Below are 25000 nucleotides of genomic sequence, written 5' to 3' on the forward strand. Positions count from 1 at the left end.
TGAAAAGGGACATAAATAGTGTAGAGGGGGCTTGGGGGGCTTTCAGAGAGAGAGAGAGAGAGAGAGAGACAGACAGAGGTGGGGGCCAGGGGAGAAAGACAGACAGACAGAGAGAGACAGATAATGAGGGAAAGAGAGAGACAGAGAGAGAGAAAGACGAGAGACGGAGAAAAGAGAAAGAGACAAACAACATGCCATAAACCAAGGAAATGATGAAAATAGTCAGACAGAGCCACATGGACTAGGGACCTAATTACACACACACACACACACTCACACATACACACTCACACACACACACACACACACACACACACACACTCACACACACACGCATACACACTCACGCACACACACACTCACTCACGCTCACGCACACACACACACACACACACACACTCACACACACTCACACACACACTCACACTCATGCACACACACACACACACACACACACACACACTCACACACACATACACACACACACACACACACACACACACTCACACACACATACACACACACACACATATGTGTCACACACACGTGTGACTGACACAGTCAGTCACGTGGTCTTACCCCTGTGTGTGTGTAGTGTAGTGTAGTGTCAGTCACACAGTCCTACTCCAGTGTGTGTGTGTAAGTGGAGTGTGGTGTGTGTGTGTGTGTGTGTGTGTGGTGTGGTGTGTGTGTGTGTGGTGTGGTGTCAGTCACACAGTCCTACTCCTGTGTTTGTGTGTGTGTGTGTGTGTGTGTGTGTGTGTGTGTGTGTGTAGTGTGTGTGTGTCCTACCCCAGGTGGCACTGTGGCACTTTGAGCCCCACTAACAATAATGGCATCCGGCTCTTTCACACAAACACTGCTTTTAGGAGCCAGTGGAAGTGGATGAAAAGGGAAAAGGGTGTGTGTGTGTGTGTGTGTGTGTGTGTTTGGAAGGAGAATAATGTGCAAACAGCGTTACTACGGATAACTGGAATCAGACCATAGCAGCTGCATCTAAATGCATAGGACTCTTGGTGATGTTTTTCCCCTGAGAGGGTAACTCCGTGTGTGTGAGAGAGAGGTTTAAAGACCTTTTTTGCAGTTGGAGTGACTGACAGATACATTTCCCCACACTCCTCATCCAGTTCTTCAACAGAACCCGTCTCCTTCTGTCACTCTGCCCCGTGTAGCTCAGTATAGTGGGAACATGGATCAGGACCTGGGTTCAACCCAAACCCCACCTCCACTCCACCAACCCCAGCCCTCCATCCCAGCCCCTCACTCCACCTAACCGCCTGCGCAGCTCCACCCTCAATCCAGTAGAGGGCCCGACCCGCGGGGCAACATGGTGACTGTCCCGCCGAGAGTGCGTGGTGGGCAGGGCCTGTTCTGACCCAGCCTTTCAGCATATGGAAAAGGTCCAGGCCCCAGGCAGGACCCTCACGGATCCCACGCGGCTCTCGCTGACGATGCTCCGGGACCCAACTGGCATCTTCGTTAAAGTCTAATGCATCGGTCCTGCGCTGTCTCGGTGCACCCAGACAGAGGTCTGCCATGTCCTAGCAACAAGGCAGACAGACGGCTGGCCGCACAGTCATGTGACCTGATGTGGATTTGTTTGTTTCACTTTACTGGTCAGCTTTTTGTAAGTGACAGCTTATTCTGAAAGAGAAAACACTCACCACACTGTACACTTTGTCTGCAGAGGTTGCCTTCCACAGCTATACCCAAACCTTAAACCGCGTCAAAAAACGCCATTCCTCTAGATTTTTCCATTTACTATGGCTCGGTACTGATGACGGGTGACGTTCATTTATAAAGAGCCCACATCCTCCTCTTTGCCATCCAATCAGATCACTCAGGTGGAAGCCTTAAGGAAATTCTGGGACTCGGAGCCCAGAGCCAGCACCTGCCGATCTGAAGGTGACTTTCTGGTGAGGGGAAGTGTGAGCTGTGTGTGTGTATGCTTGTGTGTGTGTGAGCTGTGTGTGTGTATGCTTGTGTGTGTGTGAGCTGTGTGTGTGTATGCTTGTGTGTGTGTGTGAGCTGTGTGTGTGTGTGTGTGCATGTGGCCACCGCCTGAGCTCTTGGCGAGCTAAACAGAGACCTCCCCCTCCCTCCCAACCAGAGCGCGTGTCCCGGCGAGACGCCGGCATCTCCCGCGAACACGGCACGTCGTGGGGCGATAGCGGGGGAATGGCACGCCGTGGCTTATCTCCCACGCACACCGGTGGCAGAATAAAAGGCTCTGAGAGGAAAAGGGCCATGGGAGCACGCAGCTCGGGCTCTGCGTCGCCCTCCCAGAGGGGGGTGGCGACTATGCCTCGCCCAGCCAATCAGGGAGGGGGAACGGTGGCACACATGGTCCGACGCGTTTTATGAAGAGGTGCGGAGCGATAAGGGTTGGGAATGGAGATCTCGCCTCCGCAAGCCGCTCTCCAGCACAGAGACGACAAAAGGAGACTTCTGGGTGTCCTCTGAACTAGCACACCTCGCTGTGTGTGTGTGTGTGTGTGTGTGTGTGTGTGTGTGTGTGTGTGTGTGTGTGAGTGTATGTGTGCGTGTGAACGTGTGTGTGTGCGTGTGTATGAACGTGTGTGAATGTATGTGTGCGTGTGAACGTGTGTGAGTGTATGTGTGCGTGTGAACGTGTGTGAGTGTATGTGTGCGTGTGAACGTGTGTGAGCGTATGTGCGTGTGCGCGCGCATGTGTGTGACTGTACTGTGGTATATATTTGTATTTGTGGAGTAACTGTCCCCATGTTGACAGAAAGAACATGCTGATACTGGGGGGGCATTGGCCCATGAGTGAACAGACGCCACAATGATAGAAATACAAGACTGTGTGCTGATAGCAGGATGTGCGCACATGTGTGTGTGTGTGTGTGTGTGTGCAGTACTACAGTTGGGAGAGGGTTTCATGTATTGTGTAACAGTTTAGCGTTAGTAAGTGTTAGCCATCGATCACGCAGTAAATAGGTCAGGTTGTGAGTCTGAAGAGATCCCCAAGCAAGAACTCCTTCTTCCCCGCTCTCTTTCTTTCTCTCTCTCCCGCTTCTCTCTCCCTCTCTGTTTCTCTCTCCCTCTCTCTCTCTCTCTCCCTCTCCCTCTCTCTCTCTCTCTCTCTCCCTCTCTCTTTCTCCCTCCCTCTCTCTCTCTCTCTCCCTCTCTCTTTCTCTCTCCCTCCCTCTCTCTCTCTCCCTCTCTCTCCCTCTCTCTCTCTCTCCCTCGCTCTCTCTCCGTCTCTCTGGATGTGTGTAGCGTGTCAGCGGTGCTGTACTGCGGTGACAGAGCTCTCTGGTGTGCCTCTCTCACGCTCTCTCTGCTGTTCACACACTCACTCTCGGCAGTGCAGCCCGTGCTCTACGAGCCTCTGAAATGTCATTCCGAACACACATCCCTTTTATTCCCAGATGTTATACCTCGATGCCTTTGCGGGTGTAAATGGCCTCCTATTAAAACTGGCATTCTCCATTGCCGTTCCCTCTCAAATGACAGGACCACAACATCGTTTTGGGTTTGTTGTTTTCGTCCAATTATTTGCCAAGAGGGGGTATTTATACGGGGCTCGCAGTAGCCAGTGGAACAAACCATTGTGATCACAGGTGGGGGGTGGGGTCCCACTTTGTCCAAATCCCTATGGCGGCTTCGTAAGCGCGGCTTTGTGTCAAAGGCAGATGGATGTCCCTGTGACGCTGGGGGGGTGGGTGGAGGAGTGTAGGGGAAGCATTGATGGGAGGAGGCAGGGCCTGAGGTGATGTTACTGAGGAAGGCCAGAATGGTTCAACAGTAGCAATGGAGAATAACTCCCGACAGGATGTCCATGGCAGGCTTCCTTTCTACATAAGAGTGGCAGACTCTAGCACTATGTTGGAATCCATCTGTGTGTGTGTGTGTGTGTGTGTGTGTGTGTGTGTGAGTACATGTGTGTGTGGGTGTGTGTGTGTGCGCACACGTGTGTGTGTGTGTGTGTGCATTTGTTTGTGTGTGTGTGAGCATGCGTGTGTGTGTGTGTGAGCGTGTGTGTGTGTGTGTGAGCGCGGGCACGCGCGTGTGTGTGTGTGCATTTGTTTGTGTGTGTGTGTGAGCGCACGTGTGTGTGTGTGAGCGTGTGTGTGTGTGTGTGTGTGTGTGAGTACATGTGTGTGTGGGTGTGTGTGTGTGCGCACACGTGTGTGTGTGCATTTGTTTGTGTGTGTGTGAGCATGCGTGTGTGTGTGTGTGAGCGTGTGTGTGTGTGTGTGAGCGCGGGCACACGCGTGTGTGTGTGTGTGCATTTGTTTGTGTGTGTGTGAGCGCACGTGTGTGTGTGTGAGCGTGTGTGTGTGTGTGTGTGTGTGTGTGCGTATGCGTGTGTGTGTGTGTGCATTTGTTTGTGTGTGTGTGTCCTTGAGTATGTGTGTGTTTGTCTGAGAGCCACTATTCCTCTATTATTCTGCGGGACCTTGAGAGAAAGACAGGCTGGTCTTCACAATGCCTGACTATAATTATGATTGGTGGGAAAATGCCCCTTTGACCTTGTTTTGGTGTGTGTGTTTGTGTGTGTGTGTGTGTGTGTGTGTGTGTGTGTGTGTGTGTGTGTAATAGATAAAATGTAAAATACGTAAGACTTACTCATTCCTTTTAAAGATGGTCATTGTAGAGAATCCAACGTGATCCATGTGAAAACACAACAGTAGTGTACTTAGCTTGGTCACGTGGCTCACGTCTGTGTTCACTGCTCATTCTCTATCTGCCCCCCTCCGATATCCCCCTCTGATACCGCCCCCCCCAAACCACCATTTCCACACACTAACTAGTGGCTGTTTGAATAAGAGCTCATTAGCATTACACAGCCATTTAGCTAAGTGACACTGGGTGTAATTGTACCATCCATCAATTGCTGCGTAATAACACACGTGGAAGAGCTAAATGTTGATTAGCTCGTGGCCAATTTCACTTGTAGCCGAAAATAATGGTCACAAGAGCTTCTGCGGGGCAAGGTGAGATCGCCCCCGTGCGCGCGCCACCAGCTGCTGACCCGTGCCAGAGGAATGAACTCCTGGGAAAAACAAATTAACACGTCGTAGGGGAAAAGTCCCGCGTACGGGGACAGGCTGGCCGCACGCACTCGTGCGAGCCGCACACCGCCGAGGCGTGGAAGCGGCCGTTACTCATCCCTGCATTCCGCCCTCCTCCCGTCTGGCGTGGCTGTAGCTTCTAGGAGTCTTCAGGGCTGTGCGCCTCCTGTTACCATCCTCTCTCCCGCCCATACTGCTCCAACTGTGATTCTTTCTGTGCCTTTTCTTTTAAAGTTCATTTGTCTTTTTCTCTCTCTCTCTGTCTCTCTGTCTTTCTCTGTTGATCTGTCTGTCTTTCTACCAGTCCGTCAGTCTCTTTCTCTATCTGAGCAGTGCCTGTCAGGTCTTCCTCACGTTTTCCTTAGAGGCTGTGCGACTCATGCCCCCCGAAGGCCGTTTAATAAAGACGTTTGTCGCGGCTCACACGTCCTGCTCTAGCCTAACTCCCCCTCGCCCTCCTGAGTGACCCGCCGAAACCCAACCGCCAGCCCGTAATTACGGCTTTTAGACCAGCCATTAATCATCTAAACGTCCATCTGAAAAGCGCGAGGTCCACCAAGCGTCAGGGGACGGACCTGTTATTAAAATAACTCTCCCAGGTTCCTGGCTATTGGAGGAGGAGGCCAGGCAAGTCTGGGGTAGCCCCGCCCTCTTGTGTCACACGCTGCGGTGTTCCCAGCTCCACCCTCAGCAACCGACCATCCTGGGCGGCTGGCCACTCGATGGCCTCTGGAGTATCATTTACGCATCACGATCCGTTACCCGAGCGTGGAGCTGGAAGCAAACGCTTGTCGAATCAGGCGTGCGGCGGAGGCGGGGCCGGCCTAAGAACCTCCGCCCGGTCTGCCCGGAACCTTCGACCTTTCCGAAAGGCTCCGGAGTTCGCTCCCGACGGCAGGATGGGATAAAGGACCTCCAACGGACTAACTGAATTGCTCGTTGGCTCGTGATGCTGTTCTGTGGTGTTAATGTCCCGTGCCGTGTCACTGACGGGGATGACGGCAGGAATGAAGGGTGAGACGTTGCCAGCCGTGCGTTCAGGGAAGAGATTGTTGCAACAAGAGATAGAGAACAAGGGGGTGAAAAGAAAAGAGAGGGAGAGAGAGAGGGAGAGAGCGAGGGAGAGAGAGAGGGAGAAATAGCAGGAGAGAGGAGGCTGTTGGAGTAATTACAGCTCTTTAGTGTGAAATTAGAGCATTGTCAGGGCCTGTTCCAGCACCGCGCCACAGCCCTGTTGGAACGTCATCGTTCCTTCATAAATATAACCAGTGCTGGGTAATTATGGCCCTTTTTTGTGTGTGTAGTTTTAAGCACGAATAACTGTGAAAGGCAAATTGCTTACTCTTTTTTCTGTTATTCATAAGTCGTCAAATTCCTAAAAAGAAAAATTGGACAGTAGGAGTAAGTAACGTGTGTCGGGGGTGGGTCTTCAGAAGTAGGGCAGGGGTGGTGGTTGGTTGGAGGGCAGGGGTTGGAGGTGGTTGGAGGACATGTGTGGAGGCGGTTGGAGGACATGGGTGGTGGTTGGTTGGAGGGCAGGGGTGGAGGTGGTTGGAGGACATGGGCGGAGGTGGTTGGAGGACATGGGTGGTGGTTGGTTGGAGGGCAGGGGTGGAGGCAGTTGGAGGGTTTGTAAATCCGGGCCTGCCCTTTCCAGGGTGTCGACAGCGTTTCAGCCTTTCCAAGATTTGACGATGAGACGCCAGACCTTGTACTGGACATGGGGAGGAATTTACAGGGCAACCTGGAGATCATAAATCCGCCCATGGGAGCAGGAAGTCCATTGACCGGGCAGCACATCCTCCTGATACACACACTCACTGTAGCACACAGGGTCCGCTGTAGGATCTAAACCGGGGGAACAGGAAGGCGAATCTCTACATCACACATGACAGGAAAGCCCAACAGCCTCAGATTAGCCATAGTTTAGCAGCCCAACCTCAGCCAGGTTTAAAGAGCACGTGCTGAGGATACAGGGGTTGCTGCTTTGACCTTTTATGCAGTAGTTGCTAACTCTCCGTTTTAAAATGCAGACTAAAATTAGGAAAAAAGGCACATGATTTTTTTTTTTTTTTTGTCCTGTTGTTTACTATGTAGTGAGTGATCCAAAATGCTCTCAGTCTGAGCTTATTCTGCCACGAAGCAATACCTGCTGGGAAATTCTTGGGAAACAGCAGAAAACAGGTTTTGCGGCCGACGCACACAAACGTCCCAGGCAGAAGAGCTGTGCAGTCAGATGTTGACGAAAAACAGCTTATGTGTGTGTGTGTGTGTGTGTGTATGTGTGTTTGTGTGTCAGGGTCACTCTCTCCTGACTCATTCAGGGGTTCCCAGTGTCCTGCGTCTGCCAGTGCAGGATTCTGTTCCGCTCCGTCCTGCGAGGTGTCATGATGTCGGCTTTGTTTCAAATAAACATCAAAGGCTCCGCCTGGCGTGCGCACCCACGAAAACTGTGTCACCAGCCACGGAAATAATGGTGGTTACCTAGAGACTCAGTGCCCCTGCAGCTGCTCCAGGTCGTCGTGGCGGGGCATGCCAGATTCTCTCTGGGGTTGATGCGCGCTCGCTGAATTAAACATGCCGTCGCCCGCGAGACCGAGGTGTGGCAACGCCCTCTGGCGCCCCCACTTTCGGGAGCAGCTAACTGGGTTAGAGGGGCATCTTGCCACCGCATGACGGCCCCCCTGTCTCCCCCACGCTTCCCCTCCAGGCCGAAGCCCCACGGCGACGAGTGCCCGTTTCAGAGGGAGTGTCCTTCAGCACACAGAGGAAGGTCGTGATCCTCCAGATCCATCATCTTTCATTGGCTAATAAAGCCGTCATATTTATTAAACTCCGCAGGCATACCGCCCCCCAGGATCCGGCCGGTCGTCAAGGCCAGGGCCCAAGCTGCCGGTCGGCCATCACGAGATGCTGCCCCACGCCAGAACACCTCACCAGCTGCTACGTTGCCCGCACGGCGAGCCCTAGTGAGAGAGGCATAATTAACGTCTGACCGGCCGGCCGCCACACGAATGGCCGAAGAGCTCCATCACTCCGAGCCGCAGACGTTCCAAAGCTTGCTCTCGGTTTTCTTCGCATGGCGCCTGGAAAATGCGACGTGGCACGTGGGCTTTTTTTTACTTTCAGAGTTAAAAAGGTAATCGGAGCTTTTTATGGGTTTTTATTTGATCAGTCTTCACCGTTTTAGCAGTTTAAACAGCAAACACGATTCTGCAAAAAAAATAGTGGCTTTATCAGCGCAAGCCGACCGATCCGGCCGATGGATATGAGAACGGACCTCTGTCTGTTCAGAAAGCTGCCCGTGAGTTTCCCACGTAACAGGAAGTACTAATGCACGCATACGACCTCCAAATTCCGACAAGGTGAGTAGAGGCTGGCGGCAGGTGTGCTGCAGGGCTCTCTGTCTGTGACCCTGTGAGCTTTAATTAATTCCGTGATCACCTGTAAATCATTTCAGATGATCCTCTTTTTCTGTCATTGTGCACTAATCGGATGACACTAACAGTAAATGTGTTTATCATCTGTTTTTAAGATGCCCCAGGGAGTTGAAGCGAACAGAAATGGCCTTGTGTTGCGTTCTCTTCTGAAAGCTCCGGCGAAGGAGTGTGTATTCACGCTCATGAAAAGAGCTTCTTATCCTGGCGGTATTGTTGATATCTGCTAGGGGAAAACTCATTCAAACCCAGCCAGAAGGAACAGGCTTGGTCCGGTCAGCGTCGTGAAACACCGCGACCCCAGCCGTCTCTGACGGCACTCGATCGGACGTTTTCATCGCCCGGGCGGATAACGACGCTCTTAGCGACACTTTAACTGAGCCTTTATCTGGCAGAGAGGGCGGTAAACAAGCTCGCGGCAACCGCAACCGCGCGCTTTCCTTTACCGAAGCCTCATAAAGGTGCGACTTCGCGCCTCATGTCGAGAACGAAAGAGCAGGGCAGACAAGGAAGACGAAGGAACCGAGAGAGGACTGGCAAGCGCGACCCTGAGGTGCCTGCCCGCGCCGCACGTCTGCCCCAAACGACCCACCTCCACCTCCACCTCCACCTCCGGGTCGGCGCGGCCCGATGGCTGAGGACTCCCCGAGCCAGCCAGCGTCCATACTGAGTGTGGTAGACGGGTGCTCGCTGATTAAATAAGCGCCGTCCATCACTAACGGCCCCAGCGAGAGCCATCACCTCATCGACCGCGTGCGATATTAACCACGACACCGGGCAAATGGGTCGGTAATTAACGCGGCAAATCAATAGCAAATTACTCTATTTGGGGAATTCCAGCAGGAGACGCCCCTCGTTAGCAGGAGAGTGACAGAGTCCCATCCCCAGGAGCAGAGATGAGGACGCTCAAGCGCTCGTCCCTACGTCCCCGTTACGGTGAAACTTTCTGGCGTCCGCCACTGCCGAGCTGTCCAGTGTCCCAGCGAAACTCTCCCGTGTCTCTGGCACGGCTGAAGTTTTAACATGACCGCAATTGTTAAAGCTTCCAGCGCCTCCATCACCACTAAACTTTCCGGTCTGTCCACATCTGTGGATTCAGTCCCGGAGTCCTGCCCTCAGACAAAGACGCAGGAACGTGCCAGGTAGCCTCATTCATGGATTACGCCCGCAAACCCTGCTGGAGATAATGCATAGATTTGCTTTGTTTGTACAACTTACTGCGTATAATGAAAACCGGTGTCCCCGGTGCACAAACAGTGCAGCTTGCCAGTGAGATAAATGAACACAGCATCCATTAATACAAAGTGCTTTAAACAAAACCAGCTTTTCAATACTGGTCAGTGTCAGTGCTCATTTCTGGTGCAGCTTTTGTGACTCCAGACACAACACAGCTAACTGTGGACATGATCACACCTGCCTGGGATTTCAGTCTCGAGATGGCCAAGCTCAGACACCGAATCAGGTTCTGTGACAACAGCAACATGCATTTCCACCAATTCCAGGGAAGCAGGAATAGTTTGACCTCCATGGACACAAAATGGAGTTCACACAGTTATGCTAACCTGCTCCTTCCTCTTCTGTCCGGCGCGTTTGGCATGACGCAGATCCGAAGCCATAGACAGCATTAGCATCTTTATCCGGTATTCAGGACACGGGTTCAAGTGTAGGCGAACAACCCACATTCCCTTTTGCATTGTTACGCGCAAGCTTGCATTACATCCCGTGTAGATTATGCCGCTAATTAAATTTGTAAATCAGGCTGCACTAACTCGCTAAAATGGAGAGTGACAGAGTAATCTCTGAGCCTTAGGGGACAAACCTCATTTAAATAATTTCATTAATTCTCTTTTGCCCCCTTCGACCCTTACCGCGAACCTTCTCCACCCCTCGCCTCTCGCCGTTTGCCCCGTTTCTTTAATGCTCGCCTTAAATGGAGGGGTCCTTTCCCAACCAGATCCCGAACGAGCGAACGCGTCTCTGGACCGCCGTCTGGAAGCCCGACGGCCCACCGCCGTGGGGTAACATGCGTTTTGCTCCTGTGCACCGCTGTAGATTGCTGGTGTTATTTGTGGTTCTTTGGACCTGCCGTCTCTACACCCTCTGTGAGAACGAACTCCGGAGAGCTCCTCTCCGTGTGTGGGAACAAATCCACACGCAGGACCGATAAACAATGAAATAAACGGTCCGCCCGGCGCACCGCCCGCGGTCCACAAAAGGGGCCTTTCCTTCTTCGAGGCTGCACTGGTTGAGGTCTTAATTGGGGGGAGTTTCATTGGCAGGCAGGTGGGGGGTTGTTATGGGGCCTGCATCGCTGGCTGTGGAATCTCGAACCCTTTTCATTAGCACGCCCCGCGTATGCTAATGCCTCTGTTTTCTGCCCTCAGCAGGGAGGCAGTCCCTGCACATTAAGAGCTGCGCTAGCGTTATTGTGGCCTTAATTCTTAATTTGCCTTAATTCTCTCGCTCTCCTGCTGGATGTGATGAGGGGTTTTGGTATACTTTGGAGGGGGTAGGGGTTCGGCGTCTGTACAAAAGGCACAAATGTACAGTGTCACTGAGTTGCCGTGCCATCTTGGGTAGCTTGTGTGCGTGTGTGTGCGCGATGCTACCTGTCAGTGAGTTATGTAAGTATGGACGTGTCCACACGTGTTCTGGTATATGTTCACATGTCTGTAGTTAAGGCAGCAGCCTAGCCTCTGGCACAAACACACACACACACACACACACACACACAGTTGGGTGACCTTTGACTGATTTTTCAGACTTTCCAACCAGCAATGGCATTAACAAAATAAGAATAAAACGGAAGACATATAACCTCACAAAACATTAGCACACATCATGTATAACACATCAGGGCTGTGATTTGTGTATTTTGATAATGTGGCGGTTCAAACCTTTATAGCGTTGCTGTTGAATCTCAGATTATTAAGGGAATTAATAACACTACCGTTGTGTGACTGTAACAGGAAAGCTTCCCTAGCCGTGCAGTACGTCTGTAATTATCAGGAGTTTTTATTTAGAGTATGTATCCACAGAAGGCAAAGTGGTTGAGCAGTGGGTGAAGATAAAGGAGAGATGGACATGAGAAGGGCTTCAAGGAAGAGGAAGTGGTGTGTGAAAGTCAGAGGGAAGAGGAGAAGGGTGGACATAACAAGTCTAACTGTTGTTCTTAATCACTGTTGTGCTGAATCAATACACACTCGCGTATGGTTCTGTATCTGTAATGTGACTGAAAGGGCTACCATTAGCAAAGTGTGTGTGTGTGTGTGTGTGTGCGTGTGTGCGTGCATGTGTATGTGTGTGTGTGTGTGTGTTTGTGTGCGTGCATGTGTATGTGTTTGTGTGTGTGTGTGTGTGTGTGTGTTTGTGTGCGTGCGTGCGTGTGTATGTGTGCGTGTGCGTGTGTATGTGTGTGTGTGTGTGTGTGTGTGTGTGTGTGTGTGTGTGTGTGTGTGCGCGCATTCGTGCTTCTTTCAAGTCCACATCTTGCACTGGAGAGGATATTTTATAGAGACTTTTAAGAAAACAGTTTACTTGAGAGCTTTCCTCCTGATGAGTCAGAGCACTACTACTACTACACACACACACACACACACACACACATCTAGATGCTGGCTGTGCAGTGAGACCCTCGTTCCTGTACTTGTGTTTGTGGTGTTTGTGGCTGGTGGCTGAGGAGATCATGATGGGTGGAGCACCTGTGTCCACAAACCGCCCCTGCCCTGCCCCGCCCTGCCCCGCCCCTGCCATGCCCTGCCCCTGCCCCGCCCCGCCCCTGCCATGCCCCGCCCCTGCCCCGCCCTTGCCCTGCTCCTGCCATGCCCCGCCCCTGCCCCGCCCCCGCCCCGCCCTGCCTAATCTAAGCTCTTAGCAGACATTATAGCTGGAAAGGCTCCACTCCAGACCTTCAGCTGTGAAACTGAAGTTTCTGTGTGATCCACACACACACAAACATACACACACACACATACACACACACACACACACACACACACACACACACACACACACACACACACGTAGACACAGACACAGATAGATACATGCACACACACAGACACACACACACACACACACAAAGTCCAAATATGAGTTTTATTGTGTTTTACAGTCATTTGACAGCCTTTGAGCTTTCTCCTCACAATCAGCTTTCCAGTTTTAAATCATGCAGACACTTTGTCCAGAACCGTCCACCTCCTCTGGAGGCTTTTCAAGTGACAGGAACCTGGTGTCTTCTCAACGGCCCATTTGCGTTACCGGTGTGAGCAGCTGAGGGGAGAACTGTCCTTAAAGCGGCTTCTCTGCGGTCTACACCATCAACCCTGTGTGGGCTCGGCGAACTCACATTAACAACGAAGCCTTGAGCTGAATCAAATCACATCATAAGTGTTGTGCAGTTTCTACTGTATAGTTTTAGATTTTAAGGTTTATGATAATCAGAGCTGCCTGTTTTGTCTTGCATGTTTGGTAAACGATGTCGCCATAGTCTGGCAGACGGAGCTGTTGAGTGTGAGGTGTTGTTTCTCACCCCGACGACAGGCTTGCTGTGTGAACGCTGGCTGGCGGCAGGTCGCCCCCTGCTGTTCTGGGGGTGTACTCACAGGGCCGAGCACAAGGCAGTAGACGCTTCACTGTGCCAGTGGGGGGGGACTCTCCAGAAACTTCCGCAGACGTCACCACCGGCTCGGTCGCAAACACTTTCTCAGTCGCCACTTTGGGAACCGCGATATCTCCACCATCTTCCCTGCGTCCCGCCAGAATAAAGTGATAAGCGCCCACAGCGGCGAGGAGTTATCACCCCTTCTCCGCCTTCACCAGAGGTCCGCACAGTAATTGCCCCCTTCATTCAAGCCGGGCTCGTCGACGCCGGCGATGTTCATTTCATCTCCTGGCGAACGCTCCGCACTGGCCAGCGCTTCGAAAGAAACGCGCCCAGGACAAAAAAAGAGGCTGAACGGCTCGGGGGTGGAAGGAAATTGTTTAAGTTGTAGTTAAAACACCACCTGGCAGACACTCGGAATCATCGTCTCCCTCGCCCTCCGATCCACCTTGACTGACGTTTTTAACAGTTTCCTTTTCGGTGTTTTGGCAGACGCCCCGATCCTCATTGACGTGCGCGTATCGTCCTGCCAGCGAGAACCCAGGGCTTCCACAGAGAGGAGTTTGAAAGCATCCTGTTTCGAGCTCCTCACCGGAAAAGCCTCCGTCCGGCAGCCAGATTACCACGAAGCGTACCGATCTGGGATCTGCCCTTGGGTATTCGAACACATCTGTCTTGGCCGCAATGAACTGTGATGCTTCTCACGGCGTTCCCGCTCACTGCAAATCCCTCGTATGTGATTTTGGAAACAGTTGAAATATCTGCATTGGTGACACTAGGCACTCGGCGGCTGGCGCGTGCGTCTGTAGCGCTGTCAGGAGGAACGCTCCGGAGCCCGAGGGGACCGCGGTGCCTTGGCAAGCTGCTCCAACAGCCATCCGGGCATCGCAAAGTCACCCCGGACTCGTGCAACTACTCCCCTCCCCCTCTCATTACTGACTGGGAATAATAACCGGCTTCTCCGTAGTTGTCAGAGGGTCCTTCAGACTTGAGAGGCCGATTAGTTTGATTCTGAAAGAATTCCCTCTCACGTTTTTTACGCACTGTTTCCCGTCTCCGAGCGAAGGCCTGTGGGAGAAGCGTTTGGCAACGGAAAACAAAAGTCAAGAGCTTAAAGACGCTTTGCGGGCACCGCTGTTTTTCATCCCCCGCGCACACGCTGACCCGGCTTCTCCAGCGACCCGTCAGAGCCTTGCACGGCGAGCGCCTCGAGCGAGTTCGACGGCGCGGCGTAATTTTGGGAAAAGCACACAAACAAATCAAAACTTCTGGTACTCCGGCAAAGCGCGGCTGCCTAAACCACGTGCCAGCCTGAGGTTGGAGAGCCCAAGCAGGAAGAGTTCAAGGGTTCCTCTTTGAACCCGCACACGACAGATGTGCAGAGCAGCAGGAGCACTGGGGGCAGAACCCGTTCACTCAGAGACGAGGCGCCGTGGAGGCCGAGACGCTCTCACGTGCCTGTATCGAACACCGTGTATCGGCCGATGGGAAATTAGAACTTCAACACAAAACACAAAAGGTGCTAACAGGCGAGCGGTGCGAGGACACGTTTCCGGAGCATTCTCTGCCCCTCCCCTGGACCCCACCTCTCCGAGGTGCACACAACGACTTCAATATGTATGCAAATGAGTTGTACTCAGGGTAACTTGTGCCGAGTCTCTCAAACATGCTAATGGTGTCATTGCACTCTTGGCTTTTATTCTTAATTGGGTGTTCCCTGCACCTGCCCACTTCCTCCATGCGAGAGCTCACTCACTTTCTTGCTAGTCCACTCTTTGTGTTTTATTGTCCTTCTCTCTCTCTCTCACTCGTTCTCGCTCCTTCACTCTCTCTGTTTTTCTTCCTCACCCTCTGCCTTTCTCCCTGAACTGGAACAGGTGAAGTATTAATTATGCATTAAAATATACAGGAGGCCGGCTCTGATCCGCCCCACTGCACCTCTTCCCTCTCCGCCGGCGCCTCCCAGTTTTGCTCTCCATCTTTCGCTTTCCGTCCATCCTCTCTCTCTCTCTCTCTCTCTCTCTCTCTCCATCCGTCGCTCTCGGAGGTCCAGGTCTGAAGGACCCTTTGCATTTCCACCCTGGGCACGTCGGCGGGACTGAAGGGAGCTTTTCTTCCCCCCTGCACGTTTCCTCCAACGAAACCCGGAAAGGGAGCCAAGCTAACACATCCATGGCTTTCAGAAACCAGTAGCACTTCCACTGGATCCGTTTTCCAGTCCCTCTGAGAGACTTTTTTGGAAAACATATTAATCTTTCTCCCCTGTTTTTCTTGCTCTGTTTCAAACTAGCTGTGTAATAACCCAATACTTTCTCAGTCGACAGTTCATATTCACGTGTTTTATTTTAAGTTCTGAACTGTTTCTAAAATTTTAAACATGCTAAAAAATAGTATGTTTATATGAAACATTATTTTATTTCCTTTGTCGTCAAATTTGATGTTTGCCATCTTAGTAGGGAAAAAAATTCCTTGACTTTGTCCCACATTTCTAAGCTGAATAAAAAGCACATTGTTGCCCAGTCAGTTGTACATAATCACAGTCAGCTGGCAGATCCACGACTAGTGTGAGAGGCTTGTGTGTGTGTGTGTGTGTGTGTGTGTGTGTGTGTGTGTGTGTGCGTGTGTGTGTGTGTGTGTGTGTGTGTGTGTGTGTGTGTGTGTGTGTGTGAACGCCAATTCCCTGTAATCTGGATCTTCCCACAGACCCAGACGAGTCCCTGGTATTCCAGGACCCATCTGCAGGGTCAGGACGCTGGTGGGCCAGTTTAAAACACTCTCATGGGCTGGTCTTGCATCCTGTGTTCTCTGAGACAAAGGAAGCCTGGGCCTGAGATCTTAGTGAGAAATGTGGAGTAAATTTAGAGCAAATTTAAAATTTAAATTTAGTGTTTAATTTAGGATTAGATGCCTGTAGGCATAGCCTGCAAGGGAGCGTGCCCTTCTGCACATGGCCCCTCCCACGGCCCCGCCCACGGCTCCTCCCCTTTATAACTCAGCCTTACCTGAAGATGCAGTGCCCTTTCCCTGCAGACCTCTTAGGCCCAGGAAGACATCCATACACACAGCTCACCCCCCCACACACGTCCTCCATCTGTAGGTAACAGGCCTCTGAGTGGGAGAGTGGGCGGAGTCACGTGGAGGGCACGGCACCACCTCTTGCAGTCTTTGACTGACATCACAGCGGCACCCTTGGGCAGGCTCGGGTCTTCCTGGGACATCGGCCGACAAAAGCCCGAAAGCAGCAGGTTATGAAAAAATAAAAAATAAAAAAAAAGCCACGGGGCCATTATCTGTGAAGGAAGCTTGTAAACGCAATGAGGGCTTTTCCTCTGCTCTTCTGCAGTTTATTACTGAGTAAACAGCGCGCGGAGAAGAGAGGCATGACCGCCCCCTTCCCTGTCCCTGGGAAGTATTGATCCAGCGGCTTGAAAAGAAATTAGCTGCGGAGAGAGAGAGAAATTTAAATTGATGCTGGAAATAGGCTGAGAGAAATCTGAGCAAACTAATCCTTTAATTAAATTAGCTGGAGTACAACAAAGACGCCTCTGTTGGTTGTTGGGTTTTTTTTCCCTGCCCTTTTCTGGTCATTTTCTTCTCATCATAGACGGAAGCAGTTTTCCGAGGTTGCTAGGTAACTGGGATGGGTTTAGTTTGCCAGTGGCAAGGGCAGTGGGGTATCTGGTATGGCCTGCTAGCTGTGTGGGGTATTTGGCAAGCCTGGGGTGGGTGTGTGGGGTACTTGGCATGGCCCGCTAGCTGTGTGGTGTAGTTGACGCTGATGGTGTATGTATGTGTAAATAAACGTGTATAATGCAGGTTACAGTAGATGTGTGTGTGTGTGTGTGTGTGTTTGTGTGTGTGTGTTTGAGGATCAGGTAGAAATGTGTAGTATGACAGGCTCTGGTGCTGGTGTGTGTGTTTAGAGGTTTGTGGAGAAGGTGCGGTGCCTTGGGCAGAAGTATGTGTGTGTGTGTGTGTGTGTGTGTGTGTGTGTGTGTGCACGTGTGTCCCTCTGTAGATAATACTAGCCTTCTTGCTATGTCGGAGCAGAGAGAATCTCAAAGCGCCCCTGGACACTGTATGCCCCCATTCCACTTTAATGGCTGGTCTCTCCAACTTAATGTCACATTATGGCAGGCCTAGGGTGGATGTGTGGGGTGGATGTCTGGGGTAATCCTAACCCAGATTAAACCTAGTTTAAGACTAAATTACATCCATAATACCATCATGCAGGACATGCATGCTAGATGCCTGTAGACACAGCCTGCATCAGGAAAACTGGTCAACTGGTTAAAGCCCAAAACATACCCATCATTCCCCACACCAACATGCTCCAGTAAACACCAACATTCTCCAGCAAACAAAAACCAACATTCTCCAGCAAACACAAACACCAACGTCCTCCAGTAAACACCAACATTCTCCAACAAACACCAACACCCAGAAACAGGGTAATGTTGACTTATGGCTCCTGAAATAAACCTGATATAACCATCCAGATCTACCAGGAACAGAACGGAACATTCCTGGGGTAGAGGGAACCTTCTAGAAACATTTCCAGGAAAAGGGGAACCTTCTGGAGACATTTCCAAGGTAAAGAGTACGTTCTGGAGACATTTCCCACAATCACGCCCACATGCGGCGCATGATACCATTATTGCAGGGCTTACAGGAGTTTTCTGAAGAGTGCTGGACAGGTGTGAGGACACACGTAAAGCCCTCAGCCTGCTGGCCACCAAACATCCTCTGTGCTGATGCCAGACGCCGGCCGTTAGCCGGGGTGAATGACCATGGTGCGTGCCACTTAGACGGGCCTCGGGCTCAGATGGGGATCTCCACATTTCACCTCAGCTGAGCGTCAGACTGCCTGACAGCTGTCAATCACAGCAGCATTGGAGTACAGCAGATCTCATAGCCGCCTGTGTCCACAGAGAGTAGTATGAGCTCTCTACACACACACACACACACACACACACACACACACACACACACACACAGAGGTTTGTGTGCTAAAATAACAATCCAAATCTACCAATGTGAATGAAACATTTTAGAGACATTCCTGCATCCCGGAAAAACGTTCTAGAGATCTTTAGAAGGAAAGAGGCAATTCTGCAGTCAAGTCAAACATATACAAATATCTCTACACATAAACTTGCACACAGAAACACATGCACAGTCAAATACAGTACACACAATACACATATGTGCAAGCAGACCACACACACACACACACACACACACATGCGCGCGCATACATACACACATGAAATTGTCCAACCTCTCTTGTCTTGAATATTGAGACGTGCAGAGAGGTCATGTCCGAGGCTGTGTGGACTTCCTGCCGGTCACCTAGAATCGCTGTCTGGAAGGGCGGCACTCTTGGCTGTTCACTCTACACTGCACTGACACGCTTCATTACCCATTACCACGTTGACACAGGACATAATAAATTTACAATCCATCTGTGCTCGATGTTTGTGAGACTCACCAAGGTCGTGTTTATTACTGGGGTTCGCAGTGGCTTGTTTCTGAGTGTTTTTTGTTTTGTTTTGTTTTGTTTTGTTCTTCATGGCACATTGTTAAGCATCTTAAATATCAAAAGCTTTGTCTTATGTCACCCTGAAAGCCTTTTCCCCTGTGTGCAGTCCATCCGGGAGGTGACCGGCTATGTGCTGGTGGCGCTGAACCAGTTTGACTACCTGCCTCTGGAGAACCTGCGCATCATCCGCGGGACTCGACTCTACGAGGATCGCTACGCCCTCGCAATCTTCCTCAACTACCGCCGCGACGGCAACTTCGGCCTCCGCCAGCTCGGCCTCAACAACCTCACAGGTATGGCCTTTGAAGGTGCCCTCTGAACCTCACAGGTACGACCTTTAAAGGTATCCTATGAGCCTTACAGGTGCGGCCTTTAAAGGTGCCCTCCAAGCCTCACATTTATGGCCTTTAAAGGTGCCCTCTGAGCTTTGCAGGTGCGGCCTCTAAAGGTGCCCTTTGAGCCTTACAGGTACGGCCTTTAAAGGTGCCCTCCAAGCCTCACATTTATGGCCTTTAAAGGTGCCCTTTGAGCTTTGCAGGTACAGCCTCTAAAGGTGCCCTTTGAGCCTTACAGGTTCTCCCATCATTTCTGGACCCTTTACATAGTAACCAGTGAGAAAATGAAGCTGGTTTTCACTCTTCCTCGATGGAAACACACTTGTTTGTTAAGTGGTTTGGGACTAGCCTAACTCAGAGTGTAAACAAAAATGGGGAAAACGGATGAATATTTATTTAACAAATGAATGATGTTTTTTCTCCCCCTATTCCCCAAACCAGAGTTGTATGCTTTTACGATTGTACAGGGCTGAAGTGATTGCGGGTGGAATCAGAGCCGTAAAATCAGACGGCTCGTTTTGCACGAGGTGGTGGAGTCTTGTTTAGACGGACAAGGTCGAATTGATAGCACAACTCAATCAGCCTGTTTTTTCATGTTCCTGGGTTATGCTGGGTGGAATCGTGATTGATTAGATCCCACCAACACACTGTTCACTTTCCTTCATCACCGGTGACGTGGGCCACGATCAGTTTCACCGTATCCATTTAGAACAGGGGTGTCAGAGTCCAGTTTGGTGACTGCTCTGACCAGACACGCCCACTAAACCTGAAAATTGACGGATGAGTTGAATCAGGTGAATTTAACACGATTATTACACAATCTAATTTTAGTTAATGTGGCACTGTGGTGTCAAACTGCAGCCTGAGAGTTCCAGACAGTGGCCTGCATAAACGCAACTGTTTCAACTCATCAGTCAGTTTTCAGGTTTAGTAGGCGTGTCACTAAACGCTGCTGGACTGTGTCCCTCCAGGACTGGACTTTGATACCCCTGCACTTCTACATCATATCTCCATACAGACAAGACCCAGAAATGTCCCCTTCTGCTGTAGAGAAACAGCACAGTAAAGACTGCGAAGTCCTGCATACTTGAAAACTTCCAGCAGTGTGGCTCACATGCCTGTGTAGTGGTGGAGGGATATGTGTGTGTGTGTGTGTGTGTGTGTGTGTGTGTTTGTGTGTGTGTGTGTGTGTGCAGCAGGTGCGTGCATATGTAAGCAAACATACATAGCATGCATGTGTGTGGACGGCTTCCTACTTTAACCAGCCATTTAAACGGCGCGTGTAAAACACACACAGATCTGAACCTTTGATGTTCTGAGCTACTGCGTTTGCCCTTATGGGATTCTTATCATGACGCCTTCAGCCAGAACCCCTAACTCGTTTCAGCACCCAGCGAGAGTGCGTCGCTCACTGCCCCCGAGACGCAGCAGTCATCTCGGATGGCGGGGTCATCCTTTTAAATGTAGCCAGCTTTCACCGAGCACTCGTAGAGATCGAGAGCAGTCCTCGTGTGAGACGAGCATTACATCAGCACTCCGGTCCTCACGGAAACAGAAGTGGCGTCGCGCCTTTTAGGGACAGGGGGAAGGAAACGGAGCAAAAGTGTCGAAGTGAACACATTAGAGAGGAAAACCGCAGAGGGCTGAGTCGTCAGGAAAAAAAGGGACACGTGAAAAGGCGTCAGCAGAACGCGTTGTAAAGTGCAGGGCTCTTTTGTTATGAAGCAGCACACCTGATGTTGCAAGCGCACAGAGAAACAGAGGGCTTTGTCAGCCAAGCCTTCGGCCAGTCCCGCATGTACGGTTCACCTGACATGTTTATTTCTGCCATTCGTTACAGCGCAAGACCAATTTCATTGGTGCTATTGGACACTTAGCTGCTTACTGTTCCATCTTTCCTCTGTGAATAATTATTGTGCTTTGCGGGATGCGATTTGCTTCCCGTGCCGCTGCCAAAATCAAATATTTCGCTAAATAATTTTGATAAAAATATATCAACCATGGATTTTTGCTGTTGTTACCTGGCCCAAGCGGGAGCGTGCGGCCAGCGTTCCGATCACCTGTCCCAGCTTTGTCAGAAACCAGGCTGAAAGTGTTAAGGTATTACTGCACTGTGTTGAGGTTTAGGGCAAAGGCAAATGAATGATTACAGAACCGCCGAGTGTGGAAAACGGCCCCAGGGTTTCCATTGCGCTCGCACGAACTGCTGAGCGGAGCGGACGTCTCTCCCACAGGCGCGGGCGCTTTTAAAGATGTCTGGTTTATGGTTTCTGAGGTGATGCTAAGCTGCTCTGCTGGTCCACACAGTAGCACTGCTTTGGGCTGTTAGTTTCCCTGTCATGCTTTCAGTACCAGTTTCAGTATGTTCAGTACTTGTTTCGGTACCTTTTTTCAGTATGGGTTTCAGTACCTGTTTTAGTGCGTGTATCAGTATGTGTTTCAGTACCTGTTTTAGTGCGTGTATCAGTATGTGTTTCAGTACCTGTTTTAGTGCGTGTTTCAGTATGTGTTTCAGTACCTGTTTTAGTGTGTGTTTCAGTATGTGTTTCAGTACCTGTTTTAGTGCGTTTCAGTACCGGTTTTCCTGTAGAGGCGTTGTAACGTGTATACTGTGACCCATATTTAACATATAACACATGGACATCGTGTTGTCACTGTTCTCAAACTGCCCCAAGTCCATTTGGGTTGAGAGCCCAAGCCGCAGTCTGAGCGTGGTGGCATAGGTGCTGGGGGCGGCTCATCCCGTGTCCTGGGGGGGGACAGACACTCTCATCGCAGTGCCTGATCACTGGTATTATACAGCACTCCCCTCTTTGGCAAGATGGTCCAGACCGCAGCACGACCCACGCGTCCCTGCTCCACTAGCTTCTCACTGGCCGCTGATTGGTTTGCTGAATGGCTCCATGCGACTGAGGACCCCTAACACCCCCCCCCACCCCCCGGCCCGATCCAAAATGGCAGCAGCTGCTCTGGCTGCTTATTAGGAGCATCCGTAAGTGAGGACTGAGAGTGCAACAGCGGGGTTTGATTATTATTCCAGGGTAGGCAAGGGCTGAAGTGGAGAGAGGGAGAGGACGAGAAGGGGAGAGAGAGTGAGAGAGAGAGAGAGAAGGAGAACGAGAGAGAGGGAGAGAGACAGAGGAGCAGAGACAGATTCTTAATATGTCTTTAACTGCAAGTCCTTAATTGGTCATTCATGTTGTTTTACTCTAGTACTGATTTGGCAGTACTGTTACTGAATATGACCATGCAAATAACACTTACTGAACTGAACCTGAGAGAGAGAGAGAGAGAGAGAGAGAGAGAGAGAGAGAGAGAGAGAGAAGGAAGCATTCCCAACCATGTCCATAGCTGAGTCTCAGATAAACCTGCACACGTGATGTGAACCTCCTTTGTGATGTTGTGTAGAGGGGGTTGGAGGTGATCGGGGGAGGGGGGGGTCGTACTGTACAGACACGGGACGAGCTCTCAGACACGCCCACGAGGGGAGGTCACAGACACGCCCACAGGGGGGATCTCACAGACACGCCCACGAGGGGAGGTCACAGACACGCCCACGGGGGGAGGTCACAGACACGCCCACGGGGGGATCTCACAGACACGCCCACGGGGGGATCTCACAGACACGCCCACGGGGGGAGGTCACAGACACGCCCACTGGGGGATCTCACAGACACGCCCACGGGGGGATCTCACAGACATGCCCACGGGGGGAGGTCACAGACACGCCCACTGGGGGAGGTCACAGACACGCCCACGGGGGGAGGTCACAGACACGCCCACTGGGGGAGGTCACAGACACGCCCACTGGGGGAGGTCACAGACGCTGTGCCATGCTCACTTCACCCCACCTTCCCTCCACTAACACGGGTCTGCTCTTTCTTTAGGGTGTTTCACTCCTCCATTCTCAGGATTCTCTCCTCCCTACTCCCCTCTCTTCTCCTCTCTTCTCTTCTCCTCTCCTCTCTTCTCCTCTCCTCTCTTCTCCTCTCCTCTCCTCTCTTCTCCTCTTCTCCTCTTCTCTCCTCTTCCCCTCTCTTCTCCTCTCTTCCCCTCTCCTCTCCTCTCTTCTCCTCTTCTCCTCTCCTCTACTCCTCTCTCCTCTCCTATGACTGTTTTCCTCTCTTCTCTGCCACTCTGTACTTTCTTGATCTCTTTGTGATTTTTTTTTGTTTTTGTTTTACCTTTTCTACATTCATCTTTCATCCTTATATCAGTTTTCACTTCACATCATCTTTCTCAGTCTTTCTATCTCTGTCTCTCAGCTGGCGCCTGTACGTGTGTGTGTGTGTGCGTGTGCATTTGTGTGTGTGTGCGTGTGTAAGTGTATGTGTGTGTGTGTGTGTGCATGTGTGTGTGTGTGTGTGCGTGTGCATGGGTATGTGTCTGTGTGCGTGCGCGCGGGTGTATGTGTGTGTGTGTGGGGGTGTGCGTGTGGGTGTATTTGTGTGTATGTGTATGTGTGTGTGTGCGTGTGCGTGGGTGTGTGTGTGTATGTGTACGTGTGCGTGCGTGTGTGTTGACAGGGCAGGTAGATGGGTTGGCAATAGCTGTGTCAGCTGAACATTGAACTCACTCACTGCCCAGTAACCCTGAGGCAGTTCAGAGCTGGAACACAGCCCAGACACACACATGCACTCTCTCTCTCTAAAATATTGCTTCCTCTCTATCTGTCTTGTCTAATTGTTTCTCTCACTCTCTGCCTCTCTTTCAAATTCAAATTTCAAATTGAAATTCAAATTGCTTTATTGGCATAATTTGCAATTAACAGCTGTGAATTATAGTTGCAATTAACAACTGTTGCCAAAGCAATTAACAGAACTATTAACATTAAATGTACAGTGGTGTGAAAAAGTGTTTGCCCCCTTCCTGATATCTTATTTTTTTGCATGTTTGTCACACTTAAATGTTTCAGATTTATTTTAATTTAAATATTAGACAAAGATAACACAAGTAAGCACAAAATGCAGTTTTTAGATGAAGGTTTTTATTATTAAGGGGGGAAGAAAATCCAAACCTACATGGCCCTGTGTGAAAAAGTGATCGCCCCCCTGTTAAAACATAAATTAACTGTGGTTTATCACATCTTTGGAAATCTGAGTTCAATTTCTCTAGCCACACTCAGGCCTGATTACTGCTACACCTGTTCTCAATCAAGAACTCACTTAAATATGACCTGCCTGACAAAGTGAAGTAGACCAAAAGATCCTCTAAAGCTAGACACCATGCTGCGATCCAAAGAAATTCAGGAACAAATGAGATATAAAGTAATTGAGTTCTATCAGTTTGGAAAAGGTTATAAAGCCATTTCTAAAGCTTTGGGACTTCAGCGAACCACCTCCAGCGGGCGTAGTGCTCTGTCGTTTGTGTGGCTCGTCGATGTCCTGTTAACGAAGGCCATGCGCTCCCACATGTACGTGTAGCTGCTGAGTTCTGTCCGCTCCACTGTCCCCGTGCATCCTGCGGTGTCTGTCCTGGCCAGAGACGAGACATTTAAAAGCTGACGGGGGGGCTACCAGAGTTCCTTGCTTCCATGCGCTCCCTAAGCATCACTGTACCTGACATTTCAAATTGCTGCAATTGTGATTTCAGAAGGTGTCCAAGGCGTTGATTTACCCAGTCCACCCTGGTTTATTTATTCATGTTTTTTTGTCTCTACACCAGAAGAGAACCAGCCATGATGAATTCAGCTGGTAATTACTGCCTGCTTGGTTTGCAAAATAATAACAGCCTCAGTAAAAGAAAGACACTAACGTGTTTTTTAATTCTCCTTTCATCCCGCCCTTTTGGAGCTAGTTTTCAGGTTACGGTTGTTGAACTGTACGCTATTGTCCCTGTCCGGCTCAGCGGAGTAATTGAACGCTACTGTAGGAACCTTTGACCCTCAGGAAGTGTCAGATCTCGCCCTCGCGGTTTCTCTCTCTCCATCTGCCAGATCCGTTCTCCACAATGTGCGTCTACTGAGTGTCTGTAAGCATCTGCGCCTGTGATTGTGTGTGTGTGTGTGTGTAGATCCACAGTCTCTCCATCCATCTGCTGTC

General features: G+C 50.7%; 1 protein-coding gene across 8 annotated transcripts in view; it reads left to right on the forward strand.

Moving 5' to 3' along the window:
* Positions 1-25000, forward strand: part of erbb4b (erb-b2 receptor tyrosine kinase 4b) — a 240489-nt gene that overhangs the window by 111875 nt on the left and 103614 nt on the right. For all 8 annotated transcript variants that reach the window (XR_014123368.1, XM_035520991.2, XM_081713214.1 and 5 more), the window contains one exon: positions 18731-18917. Coding sequence is in view for 7 of the 8 variants with exons in the window: in XM_035520991.2 (XP_035376884.1) it covers positions 18731-18917 (187 nt within the window). In the remaining variant the exon portion in view is untranslated. The remainder of the gene's footprint in view (positions 1-18730; positions 18918-25000) is intronic.

This window comes from Electrophorus electricus, chromosome 4 (assembly GCF_041902795.1).
Source record: "Electrophorus electricus isolate QZ-2024a chromosome 4, ASM4190279v1, whole genome shotgun sequence".
NCBI lineage: Eukaryota > Metazoa > Chordata > Actinopteri > Gymnotiformes > Gymnotidae > Electrophorus > Electrophorus electricus.